Source organism: Podarcis gaigeae, assembly GCF_964106915.1.
Source record: "Podarcis gaigeae genome assembly, chromosome: 13".
NCBI classification, from domain to species: Eukaryota; Metazoa; Chordata; class Lepidosauria; order Squamata; family Lacertidae; genus Podarcis; species Podarcis gaigeae.
In genome coordinates this window covers 50,958,115-50,973,916 of record NC_139689.1, presented here as the reverse complement: position 1 = coordinate 50,973,916, position 15,802 = coordinate 50,958,115, and the positions used below count along the sequence as shown (strand labels likewise).

Genomic DNA, 15,802 nt, shown 5'->3' with positions numbered 1-15,802 from the left:
CCTGTGGGTTTTGGAGTCAAGTCTGTGACTGCACCCACCAATTTATGCTTAGGGCTATATAGTCTCTCCCCCAATTGTGAATGCATTTCACCATGTTGACATAAACGTGTTAGTCGAAAAAAGACTGTGCTACAACACACAGACAATAAGTCTGGGAAGAAATATAGATCAGCTGCTTTTCCACAGAATAATCCCAGATTCAGTCCCCAACATTTGCAGTTGCAAGGAAATCAGGCGGGAGGAGCACTGGGAAAGGCCTCTGCAAGTAGCAGCAAACATGACTTTTCTAGATTATGAAATAATCAGCGTACAGGGGGGAGGTTCAAAAAGTATCTACATGGTGCCTAGAGAATAACATGCACCTAAATATTACCAAGACAAAGGAGATGGTGTTGTACTTTCGGAGGAAGAGAGGGGAACTAGCCCCGTTGTATATCAGGGGGGTTATGTGGAGAGAACCTCTTCCTTTAAATTCCTGGGAGTTTACCTTAGTGAAGACCTCACTTGGAAAAACAATCTAACTCAGGTGGTTAGGAAGGCCCAACAGAGACTCCATTTCCTCAGGGTCTTGCGAAAGAACAATGTTAAACAACAATTGATGACCTCCTTCTACCGGTCCACAATAGAAAGTGTCCTTTCATATTGTATCACAGTGTGGTATGCTGGCTTGACAGCCACGGACAGAAAGTCTTTACACCGGGTGGTGAACACAGCACATGATATCACGGTCTGTCCCCTGAGTCCGCTAGATGACATCGCAAGGGATCGAAGCCTTAGGAGAGCGAGAAAAATCCTCAGGGATGATTCACACCCCGGCCAGCACCTCTTTAATCTTCTACCCTCGGGCAGGAAATATAGAAGTATAATCAGCTGTACCAACAGGCTAAAAAACAGTTTCTATCCATGAGCTGTTAGGCTGCTGAACGGAAAATAATATAATGCAACTGACTTTCGGGGTTGGTGTGTTGTACGACAAGCACGCAGAGTGCAATGAGATTGAGTGTTTGTGTGGGAGGGAGGGAGTCTCAGTTAATTTCACTGTACACAGGTTTACATTGACAATAAAGGTATTATTATTATATGACAGCATGTAAGATAGCTTCATATGCTCCTACATTCTGAAATTAATCCAAAGGGCAGCTGAGAAAGTGACTTTTCACTGGATGTCCAGTCAGGAATTTGAACACAGGCCTCCCAGGAAAATCCAGTCCTAATAAACACCACCACCTCTCCTGGTTGCTATCACCTGCTAGAAGTAATGTCCTGTTTAAAAAGACACCCAGTCTTGCAATGCATGTTGCTCCAAAACACAGGCGTTCGTTCACTTGTGCTGAGTTGGCAGGACTTGATACGCATGAGCTGCCTTCTACACACTGGTTTCATTTGGCTTCCTTTTTGACAGCAATAGTCTATTCTATTTCCAGTCACTGACACAGCAGTAATGACAGTTTGCCTGGCCAAGAGCTGCACGATTTAAAGCAATAAATATTATCTGCCTCTTAAAATACAGTAGCTTGCTGCCAGCCTACAATTCCACAGCTCACCATCTCAAACCAGCAGACCTAATGAGGCAGATACAAATAACTGCAGTTTGATGAGCCATGCAAAAAAATTTATTACAGATATTCTTGAACATCTACAAATAGCAAAAGTGTGCTCCTCTAGCAAAAACAACAACACGCAATATTCACCCTGCTTCCAAATTTATGAGCTAGTAACTGAGCAGACCTGAAACATGGTCAAAGAGCACAGAATTATTAAAGCAGGTGGATATAATAAAATAATCAAAATATAGATAAACTCTGAGCTAGATGGCTCTTGATTTGACCCAGCAAGGCACATGGAATTCAAAGCTCACTTTCTGTGGCATGATTGGGAAGTCCCAAATCCAAGCTCTGATGTAATCACTGGACTCAGAACTGCTCCTTAGAATTACAAGAACTAAAATTTATCTTGCATGCATTCATTAAACAGATAAGAATTATTCTATTTTTATTTTGTAGCAGACAACATGTTTTCAGGAAGCAACAGAATGACAGAAGGTAAAGTTGTGCATCTGCTACAGATTCTTGCTTTTGGAATGCTTCCCATTCATTCTCCACATCAAAATACTTGGAAACTCACTTACCAATGCAGGCATGGACTCTGACTGAAAGCTGCGTCCTCAAAATGACACTGTGCTTCTTGCCCCTGCTGGGGGGGGGGGGGGTAAAAATAGAAAAAAAATGATGAGCTAATTAAAGCAAATCTCAGTGAATCATCTAATATGCTATATACACTCTCAGCAATGGCAGGTATTCAATTTTTTTTATAAAAGCATGCATGAAACTGCAAGGACTCTATTACCACATTAAACAAGAATATGTTATATCTATATAAATAAAGATAGAGGTAAAGGTTAAGGTAAAGGGACCCCTGACCATTAGGTCCAGTGGTGGCTGACTCTGGGGTTGCAGCGCTCATCTCGCCTTAGTGGCCGAGGGAGCCGGCACACAGCTTCCGGGTCATGTGGCCAGCATGACTAAGCCGCTTCTGGTGAACCACAGCAGTGCACAGAAACGCCGTTTACCTTCCCACTGGAGTGGTACCTATTTATCTACTTGCACTTTGACGTGCTTTCGAACTGCTAGGTTGGCAGGAGCAGGGACCGAGCAACAGGAGCTCACCCCGTTGCGGGGCTTCGAACCACCGACCTTCTGATCGGCAAGCCCTAGGCTCTGTGGTTTAACCCACAGCATCATCCGCGTCCCTTCCAAAAGATAGAGGTAGACACACACAATTTTAACTGTTCGACCGATTTGCGCCAGAAAAACAGTCCATTTGGCTTATTTATTCTTTGCCAGAAAGCACGGACAGAAACGTTTACATATTCATCAAATACATGAAAAAACAAACACAGCTAGGAATGATGAGCTCCCTGGGCTCAGTTTGTACTTGGGTTCATCCAAGCGAGCAAGTTCCCTACAAGCCAGAAAACTGCTTAAAGCCCTTCAAACGCTTATTGGTGTTGCAGGGCGGCACATTTGGGTCCAATTCCCTCTCAAGTCCCCTTGCCTACCAAGCAGGTTAATGGGGCTGCTCTGGCAGAGGGAGGCAGCAGCGCCTGTCAGACTTTTTCAAGCATCCTGCGGAAATCACATTGCCCAGGGCTCCAGGGTCACTGCTGTAACCGTATTCAAGGTGCCAGGGAAGAGGCAAAGTCAGACCTGCTCAGCCTGCTGTTGTTGCTAAAGTTGCAGTCTGCACCCTCTAAACAGTGGGCGAACAAGTGGGGGGTAAAAGGGTGCAGCTCTCCTCTGGCTCAAGCGAGAACTCCAAAGGCTGAAACAGTGCAAGTCGCCAAAGTTCACATTCCAAGCCAAGCACTCACAAATCCTGGCAACATCTCTAAATAGGACAGTTAAACAACACACCTTAAGGCTTGCCCTTGTTTCCTGTTTTCCTGTTGCGGCTATCACTAATCCTGCACTTTTGGGTCTCCAGAGGGAGGCTTCCAAGCTTGTTCAGGTGGTGAATGCACTTCAGAACAACCCCCCCCCCCGACCTTCTCTGCTTCGTGTGGTAAGGTTGGTACGGTAGAGTGGGCAAGCCCAGGGCGGGCAGGGACAATTAGGAGTGGGGAGAATATGCATGACCTAGACTAGCACTCTCTCCATGTGCTATTTCCACACATTTAGGGAAAACTTCTGAATGGGGCTGTAAAGAAGTCCTACTCAGGCTTGATACAACTTTATCACAACAATACAAACACAACACGTAGGCTAATAGTGAATAGAAAATATATAACAGAATAATGATATCATTCAAATTATGGGAGTAAGCCAATCAAAGTTCTTATACAGTGGTACCTCGGGTTAAGTACTCAATTCGTTATGGAGGTCCGTTCTTAACCTGAAACTGTTCTTAACCTGAAGAACCACTTTAGCTAATGGGGCCTCCTGCTGCTGCCGTGCTGCCGGAGCACGATTTCTGTTCTCATCCTGAAGCATACTTCTTAACCTGAGGTACTATTTATGGGTTAGCGGAGTCTGTAACCTGAAGCGTATGTAACCTGAAGCATCTGTAACCTGAGGTACCACTGTACAATATACCAGAGTGGTAGCAAGGACCGTCAAGCCTTGTGTTCAAAACAGATGCCTAAGGACAGTCTCACAATAGTCTTTCAAAAGTATCAACAGAAGACATCTCAAAAGTTTCAAAAGTAAAGTCTCTCAATAGTTGAAATGTCTTCCGTTGAAACTTTTGAAAAACTATTGAGAGACTTTACTTTTGAAACTTTTGAGATGTCTTCTGTTGATACTTTTGAAAGACTATTGTGAGACTGTCCTCAGACATCTGTTTTGAACACACGGCTTGACGGTCCTTGCTACCACTCTGTTATATTGTACATATGAACTTTGATTGCCTTACTCCTATAATTTGAATATCATTATTCTATAATATATTTTCTACTCAATTAGCCTACGTGTTGTGTTTGTATTGTTGTGATTAGTTCTTATTGCAACACAGGGGTTTGTTTTTGATACAGCTTATGCATACAATCCACTGAGAATTGCATGCTCTTGTGTAATTCATAGTCCTTTCAACTGTCCTATAAATAAGGCAGTCAAAACCCCTCTAGTCTAAGAGGATGGTTGTGTTTATTGTAGTCAACCATGCTATAGGGGTCATCATATGACATCACAATGCCAGTTAGCTTTTCTGTCACAGTTTGACTAGTGAGCTAACAGCTACCTCTGTGGCCCATCCTTTGCTGCAAGAGAGCAGAGATACAGAACAATACATTAAGATGAGTCCCACACAGCCCATCTGCTCAGAAACCCCACAAAGCATAATGGCACTTACTCGCAAGTCAGACCAAACAGGGGGACAGCCTTAGGGTGGAATTATACCCATAAATTACACTACATCCCGAGGCTGCTCAGCTGGTGTTAAGATGGAGCTGTGCCAGCAGGACCGAACACACCAGGAGAACTCCACTAGCATATATTGTACATGAATCTGCACAGTGCTTCAGTTTGGACATCATGGAATGACTTTACCAAAGCTCTCCCTTGAAGCGCTTTCAGTGTTTTCACACATATATTGCTACAATACTCTTAAATAAGTAAATCGAACCCTGATGACCACAACCGAAAATCTTACTTGGAACATGGAAATTATCGCTGCTGAAAGAGCTGGTGTGCAGCTTAGATAAATCAGGAGCACTATAACTAATGTGCACCCATTGGATGATCAGGAGCACTGCAACTACTACTGCAGGGGATAATAATTTTCAGCTGTAGTACCATCTTGTTCCTGCTCCAAGTCCTTGTAGTAGTGGGAGCCAACTAGGAATGGCCACTCCCAGTAACCAATAAGTGAAGAGGAGTTAGACAATGCAGGCACCCATAGAAGTCATCTCCTTTTGGTATGGGTGTCCGCCCCGCTTTTATTGATTGATTGTTGAAATGTGCCAGGACATAGTGAGGATCAGTGATTGGCATGCCAATTTCCAGGTCTAGAGCATACACACAGCTGGTCTTCCCATTCAACACTGCCTCTGCCTGTCTCTAATGTTGCAATATCTCAGCTATGAAGTTGGAACAAGCACTCTGCCTAGTAATATGCCATACAGAGAACTCAGAGGGCTTTTTAAAGTGAGAGGAGACAAAAAAAATCAAGTGTACACTCCCTCAGGGGACCATGCTTTCTCAGTAAAATGTTAACCATATACTGTACTTGAAGAACTGAAATAATAGGATCTGATGCTCAACTGGAAAGAGCACGGTTTCACCTGCCAAAATGCATAGTGGTACCTCAGGTTACAGACACTTCAGGTTACAGACGCTTCAGGTTACAGACTCCGCTAACCCAGAAGTAGTACCTCAGGTTAAGAACTTTGCTTCAGGATGAGAACAGTAATCACACTACGAAGATGGTGCGGCAGCAGGAGGCCCCATTAGCTAAAGTGGTACCTCAGGTTAAGAAAAGTTTCAGGTTAAGAACGGACCTCCAGAACGAATTAAGTTCTTAACCCAAGGTACCACTGTACAATGTATTACCATCCTCCTTTCATTTTCTCCTTGCATGGTATACAAAAATATTTTTAAAACCTACTAGCAGTCAGAAAAGAGAATGCTTTCCACATATCCACAGATATAACACAGTCTTCTGGTGCCACTCAGAGCTCCACTTAACAACGTTTATTGTTTTGGATACAGCTTCTTAACAAAGCAGTATCTGGTAGCAACAGTAAGTAGAGAGAGCTCTCTACTTTCAAGAAAGTAATCATGTGCCACAGTCCTTCTTGAGCTATAGCACCTGCTACGGAGAGCAGAAGGGTTCCAAGAAACAAAGACAAAGGAACAAAGACAAAGGCATAAAAATCCCATCCAAAGTGGCTTTCCCACCTTTTCCTATTGCCAAAACCTCCTTCCAGTGGGAAAGGCAGAAGATGGAAATGGAACCAGGGGGGCCTGCCTCCCCATTAAAGTATCCCTCAAAAGGTTTTTAACTTCCTGTCAGTGGTGGAGAAAACCCACATCATGCAACCCAACTCTCCCCTACCTCAGTGGAAATCAATGTTTCCACTCCTTTCTTGTTAAGTTGTGGGTGAACATATCAGACGACACAGAGATTCTTCAAACAGCTCTTGTTTATCCAGAGGCCAGAACAGAACTGAGCTGAAGGGCTCAGTCAGCCTGCTAATATAGAGCTCCAGTACAACGTTAATGTAGCAACTTTCTAAAACTATCCAATCACTGAACGTCACTTTCGATCCCTTATTTGCATAACTATCTACAGTATCCCCCTGCTGGCCCAGGGTGAGAACTTCAGTACATAACATTTCTAATGTACAACTTACCTAGAATCCTCCTGGAAACCTTCCAATTCATCCTTTTGTTCTGCTAAGGTAGACTCTAAATCCAAGTAGGTACCATTGTGAGACAGCTGCAATGTGCAGTCATCAAGCTGAAAAAGAAAAGAAAACACTGTAGTTCGCTGTATCAGTTTCAAGGCCTCCAGCCTCCAGACCAGCTTACATACAATTTAGGACAAACCTTCAGATTGTTGCTGCCCCAGTTGAAGCACACATTCACTTAATGCCAGTACCTCAATTTCCCCCAGAGATGTTGGGCTAACTGCCACCTATTCCTCTAAGAAAACAGTAGGAACAGGCTTATTGTTCCAAATATATGGATGCTAGGTGTTATTCAGAGGTTATCTCAGGGTGGTTTCCTGAGACAACCAATCCTTTTCACGAGAGCAAGAAATCTCAGTGTGTTTCTGTCACCCGCACCTTCTCACTCACTTTTGATCACTTGCATATTTCTTTGTGGAACTTAACATTTTATTCAACGGAGAGAACCACTTCTGCTCTTGTTTACCAGATCACTTTATTGTTGGATGAAAGATAGGAAGGTCAATAATCTTCCCATAGGTTGATGCTGCTTGTTTCTTTGCAGACACAACAATTAATCGCAATTTGTTTTCCTTCCAACAGTTAATTATTAAGTCATAGTTAAGTATTCAGCAGGACAGGGGTGGCGCTGTGGTCTAATCCACTGAGCCTCTTGGGCTTGCTGATCAGAAGGTCGGCGGTTCGAATCCCCACAATGGGGTGAGCTCCTGTTGCTCGGTCCCAGCTCCTGCCAGCCTAGCAGTTCGAAAGCACATCAAAGTGCAAGTAGATAAATAGGTACCACTATGGCGGGAAGGTAAACAGCATTTCCATGAGCTCTGGCTTCCGTCATGGTGTTCCGTTGCACCAGAAGCGGTTTAGTCATGCTGGCCACGTGACCTGAAAAGCTGTCTGTGGACAAACGCTGGCTCCCTCAGCCCGTAAAGTGAGATGAGCGCCGAAATCCCAGAGTTGTCCGCAACTGGACTTAACTGTCAGGGGTCCTTTAACTTTAACTTTAAGTATTCAGACGTAAGGATTAGGCTCCAAACCTGGATGGGAAATCACGTGGGATCACAAACCATGGTACATGATAACTATGATTAAGTGATACGTCTGGACCACGCAAAACCTGATCAAAGCAACCTCTCTGCTTCCAAGATGAGAAGCAAGATTCTTTGGCATCTCCTTGTACATGCTTTCCTGAGACAGAGCTTAGTTCAGCAAATTAAACCAGCACTTTCAAAGTAAATTTAAGATCTTAATTGGGATTATGTGCGCCAGATCTCTATCTCAATTGTTTGTTAAAAAAACAAACAAAAAATAAAGATACTGTTCTTTCTACACAGTAGTATAATATTTGGCTCATCTGACATGTGCAATTAAGTAGTCGAGACAGGCCTTCCTCTACAAAAAGGAAACTTGAATTTATGAATGCCTAGGCAAATCAGAGTTCAGAGGTTTATAGCCTGCTATAGATGATTTTGCAAACAAACTGAGCTCCGAAGAGGCCTAGGCACACATGATTTTATTAACCATACCCTATTAGAGATTAAACTCCTATTCCCATGTTCGCAGCAAAAGAATGCCAACATAGCATGTAAAAGGAACAAGGGACTCCTGAATGTTAGGTCCAGTCGCAAACGACTCTGGGGTTGTGGCGCTCATCTTGCTTTATTGGCCGAGGGAGCCAGTGTACAGCTTCCGGGTCATGTGGCCAGCATGACTAAGCTGCTTCTGGTGAACCAGAGCAGCACAAGGAAACGCTGTTTACCTTCCCACCGGAGCGGTACCTATTTATCTACTTGCATTTTGATGTGCTTTCGAACTGCTAGGTTGGCAGGAGCAGGGACCAAGAAACAGGAGCTCACCCCGTCGCCGGGCTTTGAACTGCTGACCTTCTGATCGGCAAGCCCTAGGCTCTGTGGTTTAGACCACAGCGCCACCCACGTCCCTAACATAGCATGTAGGACAGCTGATATATTGTGCACACAAAGTTACAACTTTTCAGATAAGTTAGTCATTGATCCTGGTCACACTTTTGGACATTGTAAATTTTCATACAGCAAATTCCAGAGAAGTTATATATGGAATCAGAAAATGTAAACCCGTCTCCCCATGGTGTTAGGAATTAAAATCTAGAAGGAATATAAATATTGGATTATGCACATTTTTCTTTAGCATCACCATAGCTGCTGACCAAACCAGTTTTGTGGCTCTAGCAAGTATAAAAATTGATTGCCTTCCTAATGAGGCAATCGCCTGGGTGAAGGGCCATTAAGGGGAACAAAGTAAAGGGGCTCTGTGGGAGATGGCTGGTGGGTGGGGGCCCTCCCTCAACTCTTAGATAGTTAGAAAGGCATAACCAGAGTTTAGAGCAGATAGTAAAATGTGACCTAGAAGGCAAAAACATCAATCTGGGAACTGAGAGAGACGCAGCAATGTTTGATTTCTCTTTTAATCCAAGGTTGCAGCAATGAGGGAAGCAAGGTCTACCTGGGGTGTTAATGTTGTTGGGAATTCCACTCCACCCTTGCTGCAGATATGTGGGATTGTTACATGTCACATGTCTGTTCACATTCCAGCACAGATTGCTGGAGTCCCGTGAGCGGAACATCCGCTCTGCATTGCTTTTGTGTTCTCTCTCTCTGAGAAGAACAACGAGAAGAGAGGTCATGTTTTTCTTTGTCCTGATTTATGTATAATAAATGCGTAGTTTAGTATAGTATCCATGCCTTGAGCCTGATCTGTTGTGTGTTTACTCTGCTGAGTAATGTGTGCTCTTGCATGCACAGTAGCATGAGTCGCAGACGCATGTCGGAGGAGGATGACTGATGGATCTCTGCAGTGGCAAGGCTGAGAAGGGAGATGCTCTGGCTGGGGCCAAGCCAGATGGCTTTCCATCCCATGGTTCCGACCCCTCCATCATAGGCTCAAGTTGTATATATGTGTAAATAAACCATATATCATAAAAGAACCACAGTCCCTGGTGTGTCTCATTTCCAAAAGGAAACATGAACCCTGGGTGAGCTTCTGGAACCCATGGAATCTCACACCGCTCAGAGATTGCAGTGGTGTGTAACAATGTGGAAATGACTGGCAGAATCCGAGACCAGGGAGAAGAGTCGGTAGAAGAAGATTGGAAGAAATTTAAAGACTATCTACAGAAATATTGTAAAATTAAGGAATGTTAGAAGGATGCTGGAATGAAGTTATGTGGTTTCAGCAGTAATGTTATAAAGGAGTATTTAAAGATGGATTATTAACAGATGAGAATGTAAAGTTATAATATATTAAGATAAATTAGTAAGATAAAAGTAAAAATGGAAAGGATTTGCTGAAATAACTGATTGAACTAGAATACGAAAAAGGGAGGTGTGAGGAGGTCAGGGAAACAAGTAAATGAAAGACAAGATATGGGAAAGTTGGTTTGTTTTTAATTGTTTTTATTTTTATTGTATTTTTATTTTTATTGTATATTGTATATTGTATTTTTGTTCTTTTTGTTCTTTTTTTCTGATTTTTGTAACTTTTTTGAAACTTTAATAAATATTATTTTTTAAAAAAAACAATGCATACAATGCAAAAATGAGACATGCGAAAACTGCATGTGCAGTAATCCCTTTTTCAGTTCTTGGGGGACAGTGGGAGATCATGGTCACCAACCTTTCTCTATTGTCTCCCTTTATTTTTGACCAGCATTTGCAGGTAGTGTTGCTAGATGCAACTTAAACCATATAAAAAGGCCTAGGTTTTGTTGCTTTTGCTGCAATGCGCTAAGAGTTTTGTGGCCCCTTATAGAATAATATATTTATTATGGTATAGACCTCTGTGGTCCAATACATCAGATGCATGAAATGTAATCCTAAATTGACAAGCGTAGCTGAGGGTGGAAGAATGCAGGGGCTTGAGGTCAGAGGGAAATGACATGTCTGCTCCTTTTTGGGGGTTTTCCCTCTGACTCATTCCCCTTCCACAATGTACACCTCACACATCTGATGAAATGGACTGCAGCCTGCGAAAGCCTATGCCATACTACATTTTTCATGGAATTGCAGAATTGGAAAGGACCACAGGGATCATCTAGCAGTCCAACCTCCAGCAAAGCAGGAATCCTTTGCCCCAAGTGGGGCTCAAACCCCAAACTCTGAGATTAAGAGGTTTGTTAAGGCTTTAAGGTGACACAAGACTCTTGCTGGTTTTGAACCATATAATTCAGGCTTGTGATGTTTTTTGAACCAAGACCAAATGCTAGTTATTTTGAAGCTACCCAGCCACTGATAGGGTGTTTTTCCAACCAGAAATGCTGTCAAACCTAGAACAAATGAATGGATACTAAACCAGATCCTTAGAGAATCCACATCTAATAACCAGGCAAATAGCTGTATAATTCCTCAGTAGCCTTGGGTAACAAACTGAAATTGTAAAGACAAAAAGGCACCTCTAATTGGATAACAACTCTTCCATCACTAGGGTGATTAGAACGTCTGCCCACAAATTCAGTTGTGTAATTTGGGGAAAAGAAGCTTGCTTTCTAAAAGGCTTATACCTTTCCAAAGAACTACAAAAATGGGGAGGGCCCTGGGTGTCACAGTGAACAAAACCACAGCTTTCCCAGACTTTAAATGAATTGCTTTACTTTCAAGTTGAATGAAATGTTTTCTGTTTCTTACATCATTAAGTAAGTATTCCAGTTTCAAAGTACTGGATCTGATGGTGTGATGAGCATAGAAGAGAAACTTTCTTTTGGAAGGGGTAAATTAATTCCTCTTCTTAATATGGATCTATTCAAGTAAAAGAACCAGAAGTTCTGAAAGTGTCTCTCTGATCTCTAAAGCAACCTTAAATTAAAACTTGAAAAGCTTAAATTGAAACTTGAAAAGCTTTTCAGTCTTATCTATCCCAAATGTAGACCTCACATGCATTATTAGGTATATCCCTAGAATTTAATGTGTGCACATAAAATATATGTTGCACAACAAAGAGTCAGTCTTGAGGCACTTAAGACTAACTAACAAGTTTATCATGGGATAAGCTTTCATCTCTGAACATTGGCCATGCTGGCTTGGGCTGGTCAAGAGTCTGTGAGAATTAAGCTTAATGTATGCAAAATGCGCCCAATGATCATTCACAAGACCAGCTATCAATGATAATGCAAACACCCTAATGCAAACACTTGGCAAACACTGCCAAGTTAATTAATCCCTACCTTGGGGTAGAAAACCATTATTGCGCCTCAATGCAGAGATTACATAATTGTACTTTTTTTTATTAAAAAAATCATCTTGAGAACCACATTTATTTACATTTATCAAGCAAACACCAGAAAACAAATGAAACTCTGCATAAAAGACCCAACAACCACAATGGCACAATAGCTGAAATAACGTAATATTCTCTCTTGTTACAGAACTAATTTAGAGGGAAAGTGATGGTCTCTCTAACACTTGAATTGCAATTTTTCCGAATTGTAGCATATTGGGCTTGGGTGTCGTTATACTGTCTTATTAGCATGAAAAACAAAACTACTCCGTTCTGCAAAAAAAAAGGAAAGAAAAAAAGGCATCCCATTTCACCTTGATAACTAAGAATTGATGCCTAAGCCACGCCGCTGTGGCAATTTTCCAAAGTTTACCATACTAGAGCTCTATAGTAGGAGTCCTATTGTGCTTCCACAATTGTGTTATCACAAGCCTGGCAGTGACTAACAATGAATGTAATCAAGTCCTTAAATACTACATTCCCTGCCTCCAAGTTAAACAGTGAAAGTAGCATTAGTTCCCATGTTTTAACCATTGTTTGCCCAGTTATGGTGCTGATCATTTTGAGTATCTCATTCCAAAATATCACTGCCTACGGGCACTCTCAACTACAGATGAATTACACTTCTTGATAAGTTGTAACCTGGTAGTTTCACACTGGACTCTCCCCTTGGAAGGTTTGGGTTTTTTAAGTTCTTTTCCTCCAAGGCCTCTTCCTCTACTTGTGATACGTCAAAGTGTTACACTCAGGACTCACAGGCATGAGGTTCCTGAGAAATTCCATTAGGAATTCCCCATCTGCTCTTCAAATGCCCGATGGATTGTTGCATAACAGAGAGCAAGGACTTCTTCTCTGTGGGCCCACAAGGCATGACATGATCTAATGACCTTAAGGTAATAATAATAATAATAATAATAATTTTTTATTTATACCCCGCCCTCCCCAGCCAAGGCTGGGCTCAGAGCGGCTTACAAGCAATAATAAAAACAAGATGAATAATTACAAACTTAAAAACAAAAATAAAATACAACATTAAAATAATGGAACATTAAAATATTAAAATGTAGCCTCATCGCAGGAGGAGAAGGAAAAGGAAGGAAAAAAAGAGAGAGAGGGAGGGAGGGAATCAAATTGGCTCCAAGCCAAAGGCCAGGCGGAACAACTCTGTCTTACAGGCCCTGCGGAAAGAAATCAGATCCTGCAGGGCCCTGGTCTCATGAGGCAGAGCATTCCACCAGGCTGGAGCCAGTGTTGAAAAGGCCCTGGCTCTGGTTGAGGCTAATCTGACTTCCTTAGGGCCCAGGACCTCTAGGGTGTTGCTATTTATGAACCTTGAGGCTCTCCGTGGGGCATACCAGGAGAGGCGGTCCCGTAGGGTCCTAGGCCGTGAAGGGCTTTAAAGGTCAAAAGCAGCACCTTAAATCTGACCCTGTACTCCACCGGGAGCCAGTGCAGCTGGAAAAGCACTGGGTGAATATGCTCCCATGGCAGAGACCCCGTGAGGAGCCTCGCTGCAGCATTCTGCACCCGCTGGAGTTTCTGGGACAGCTTCAAGGGCAGCCCCGCGTAGAGCGTATTACAGTAGTCAAGCCTGGAGATGACCATCGCATGGATCACTGTGGCCAAGTCAGGGCGGGAAAGGTAAGGGACCAACTGCTTGATGCGGCGAAGGTGGAAAAATGTCGCCTTGGCTGTTGCTGTAACCTGCGCCTCCATGGAAAGGGAGGCGTCAAGGATTACACCCAAACTCTTAACGGAAGGCAATGGCACTAATAGGGCCCCCGCAAGAGAAGGGAGTTGGTCCCTCATCCCCATGCCATCCCGACCCAGCCATAGGACCTCTGTCTTCGAAGGATTTAGTTTCAATCGGCTCCCACGAAACCATCCAGCCACAGCTTCCAAGCATCTGGTCAGTGTGTTCGGGGTAGAGGGGCTTAAGCTGAGAGGGTGACTGGGCGTGGGGCGCGATGGCAGCGGCCGGGCCAAGGGCAATGGTGGGAGTGAAGCGGTCATTGTTTACACTGTGAAGGTGTGGTGAAAACAGGCATGGTGGCAGATGGTGTCAAGCACTCCACGATCCCCTTCTGCAAGATTGCTGGGGAGGAAGTTGTGCAGCTCAAGGAAAAGAAGGTTGTCTCCTCAGAGGTCAGCAAACTTTTTCAGCAGGGGGCCGGTCCACTGTCCCTCAGACCTTGTGGGGGGCCGGACTATATTTTTTGGGGGGTGGGGGGAATGAACGAATTCCTATGCCCCACAAATAATCCAGAGATGCATTTTGAATAAATGCACACATTCTACTCATGTAAAAACACGCTGAATCCTGGACTATCTGAAGATTGGAAAAAAGTTTATCTTCAAAAATATTGTAAAATTAAGGATTGTTAGAAAGATGTTGGAAAATGAAAATTATTTGGTTTTGGCAGAAATGATATAAAGGATTAAGTAAAAATGAATTGATGAAAGAGAGAACGTAAAATTACAGTATATTAAAATAAATTATTAAGATAAAAACAAGGTTGGAAGGATTTGCTGAAATAACAATTTGAATTAGAATACAAAAATGGGAGGTTTGAGGAGGTCAAGGAAATAAGTAAAGGAAGAAAGCTATGTAAAGGTTTGATTTGTTCTTTTTCTTTTTTAAATGATTGCATTTTTTCTGTCTTTTTTTTTTTTTCTCCTTTCTTTTGTAACCTTTAAAATTTTGAATAAATATTATTTTTTTTTAAAAAAAATAGAACATCTGTGGGGCCGGATTGAGAAGGCCTTAGTTTGCCTACCCATGCTGTAGGCTGTGGTCCACAGCAGTGCCAGGAGACAATCTGCACGGCCCTCGTCATGGTGGGCTGATCGAGAGCTGCCTGCGGAGACCCCTGCCAAAGACTACAACAGCCTCGGCCCCTTCCAGGTTCCCAAGATCCTGGCTGTGTAGGTCAAGGCAGAAGGAATCAACCTTCTGCTTCTGGGCAAACCGGACACTGACAATAACTGTAACCAGGCAGGGCAACTGACCACAGCATTTCATGACATTTGCTGAAGGCTGAGCGTGAAATTGAATGGGGGTCTAGAAATGATGCGTCTGAAGCTGCCAGCAGTGGTGACCACTGATCTGCATCCAGTGGCGTAGCGTGGGGGGTGCCAGGGGTGCCGGCCGCACCGGGCGCAACATCTGGGGGGGGCGCAAGTCCAGAGGGAAGGGACAAGTTCCTTCCTCCGCCGGGCTCCCCGCCGCCACCGCCAGCCTTGCGCCCTAGCGCGCCCGCCGCCGCTGCGGCTGCCCTCCACTCACTGCTCGCAGGAGGAGCAGCCGCTGCAGCAGCGCCGACGCCGCCACCAACGCCTGGCCGGGCACGGGCAGCCTCCACACCCCGCCGCCGCCGCCATCCCCTCGGCCCAGCCACAGGCGGCGGCTGCTTCTGCCGACTGGGAGGGAGGAGAGCTCCGAGGGGCCTCGCCGCGCCCTGCGCTCCCCAAAACCCTCCGAGAGAAAGCCGGCGAGTGGGCGAGGGTCTCCCGGCGGAAGGGGGCGCCGCTGGCTCCGGCTCTCAGCGCAAGTCTCAGCCGCGGGGGGGCGGGGGCGGTGGGCGAGGACGGAGCGCAGCTGGAAGCCCCCGGACCAGGCCGGGGGGAGGAGAGGCGCTCGCCAAACCCGGATCTGGA

At 44.1% G+C, this 15,802-nt stretch overlaps 1 protein-coding gene across 37 annotated transcripts in view; it reads right to left on the bottom strand.

Annotated features, from left to right (window-relative positions):
- The window catches only part of FHOD3 (formin homology 2 domain containing 3), a 320,858-nt gene that overhangs the window by 261,800 nt on the left and 43,256 nt on the right, over positions 1 to 15,802 (bottom strand). For all 37 annotated transcript variants that reach the window (XM_083708964.1, XM_083708967.1, XM_083708979.1 and 34 more), the window contains exons 2-3: positions 6,848 to 6,954; positions 2,129 to 2,193 (exon numbers count right to left, since the gene is read on the bottom strand). In XM_083708964.1, coding sequence (XP_083565090.1) covers positions 2,129 to 2,193; positions 6,848 to 6,954 — 172 coding nt within the window. The remainder of the gene's footprint in view (positions 1 to 2,128; positions 2,194 to 6,847; positions 6,955 to 15,802) is intronic.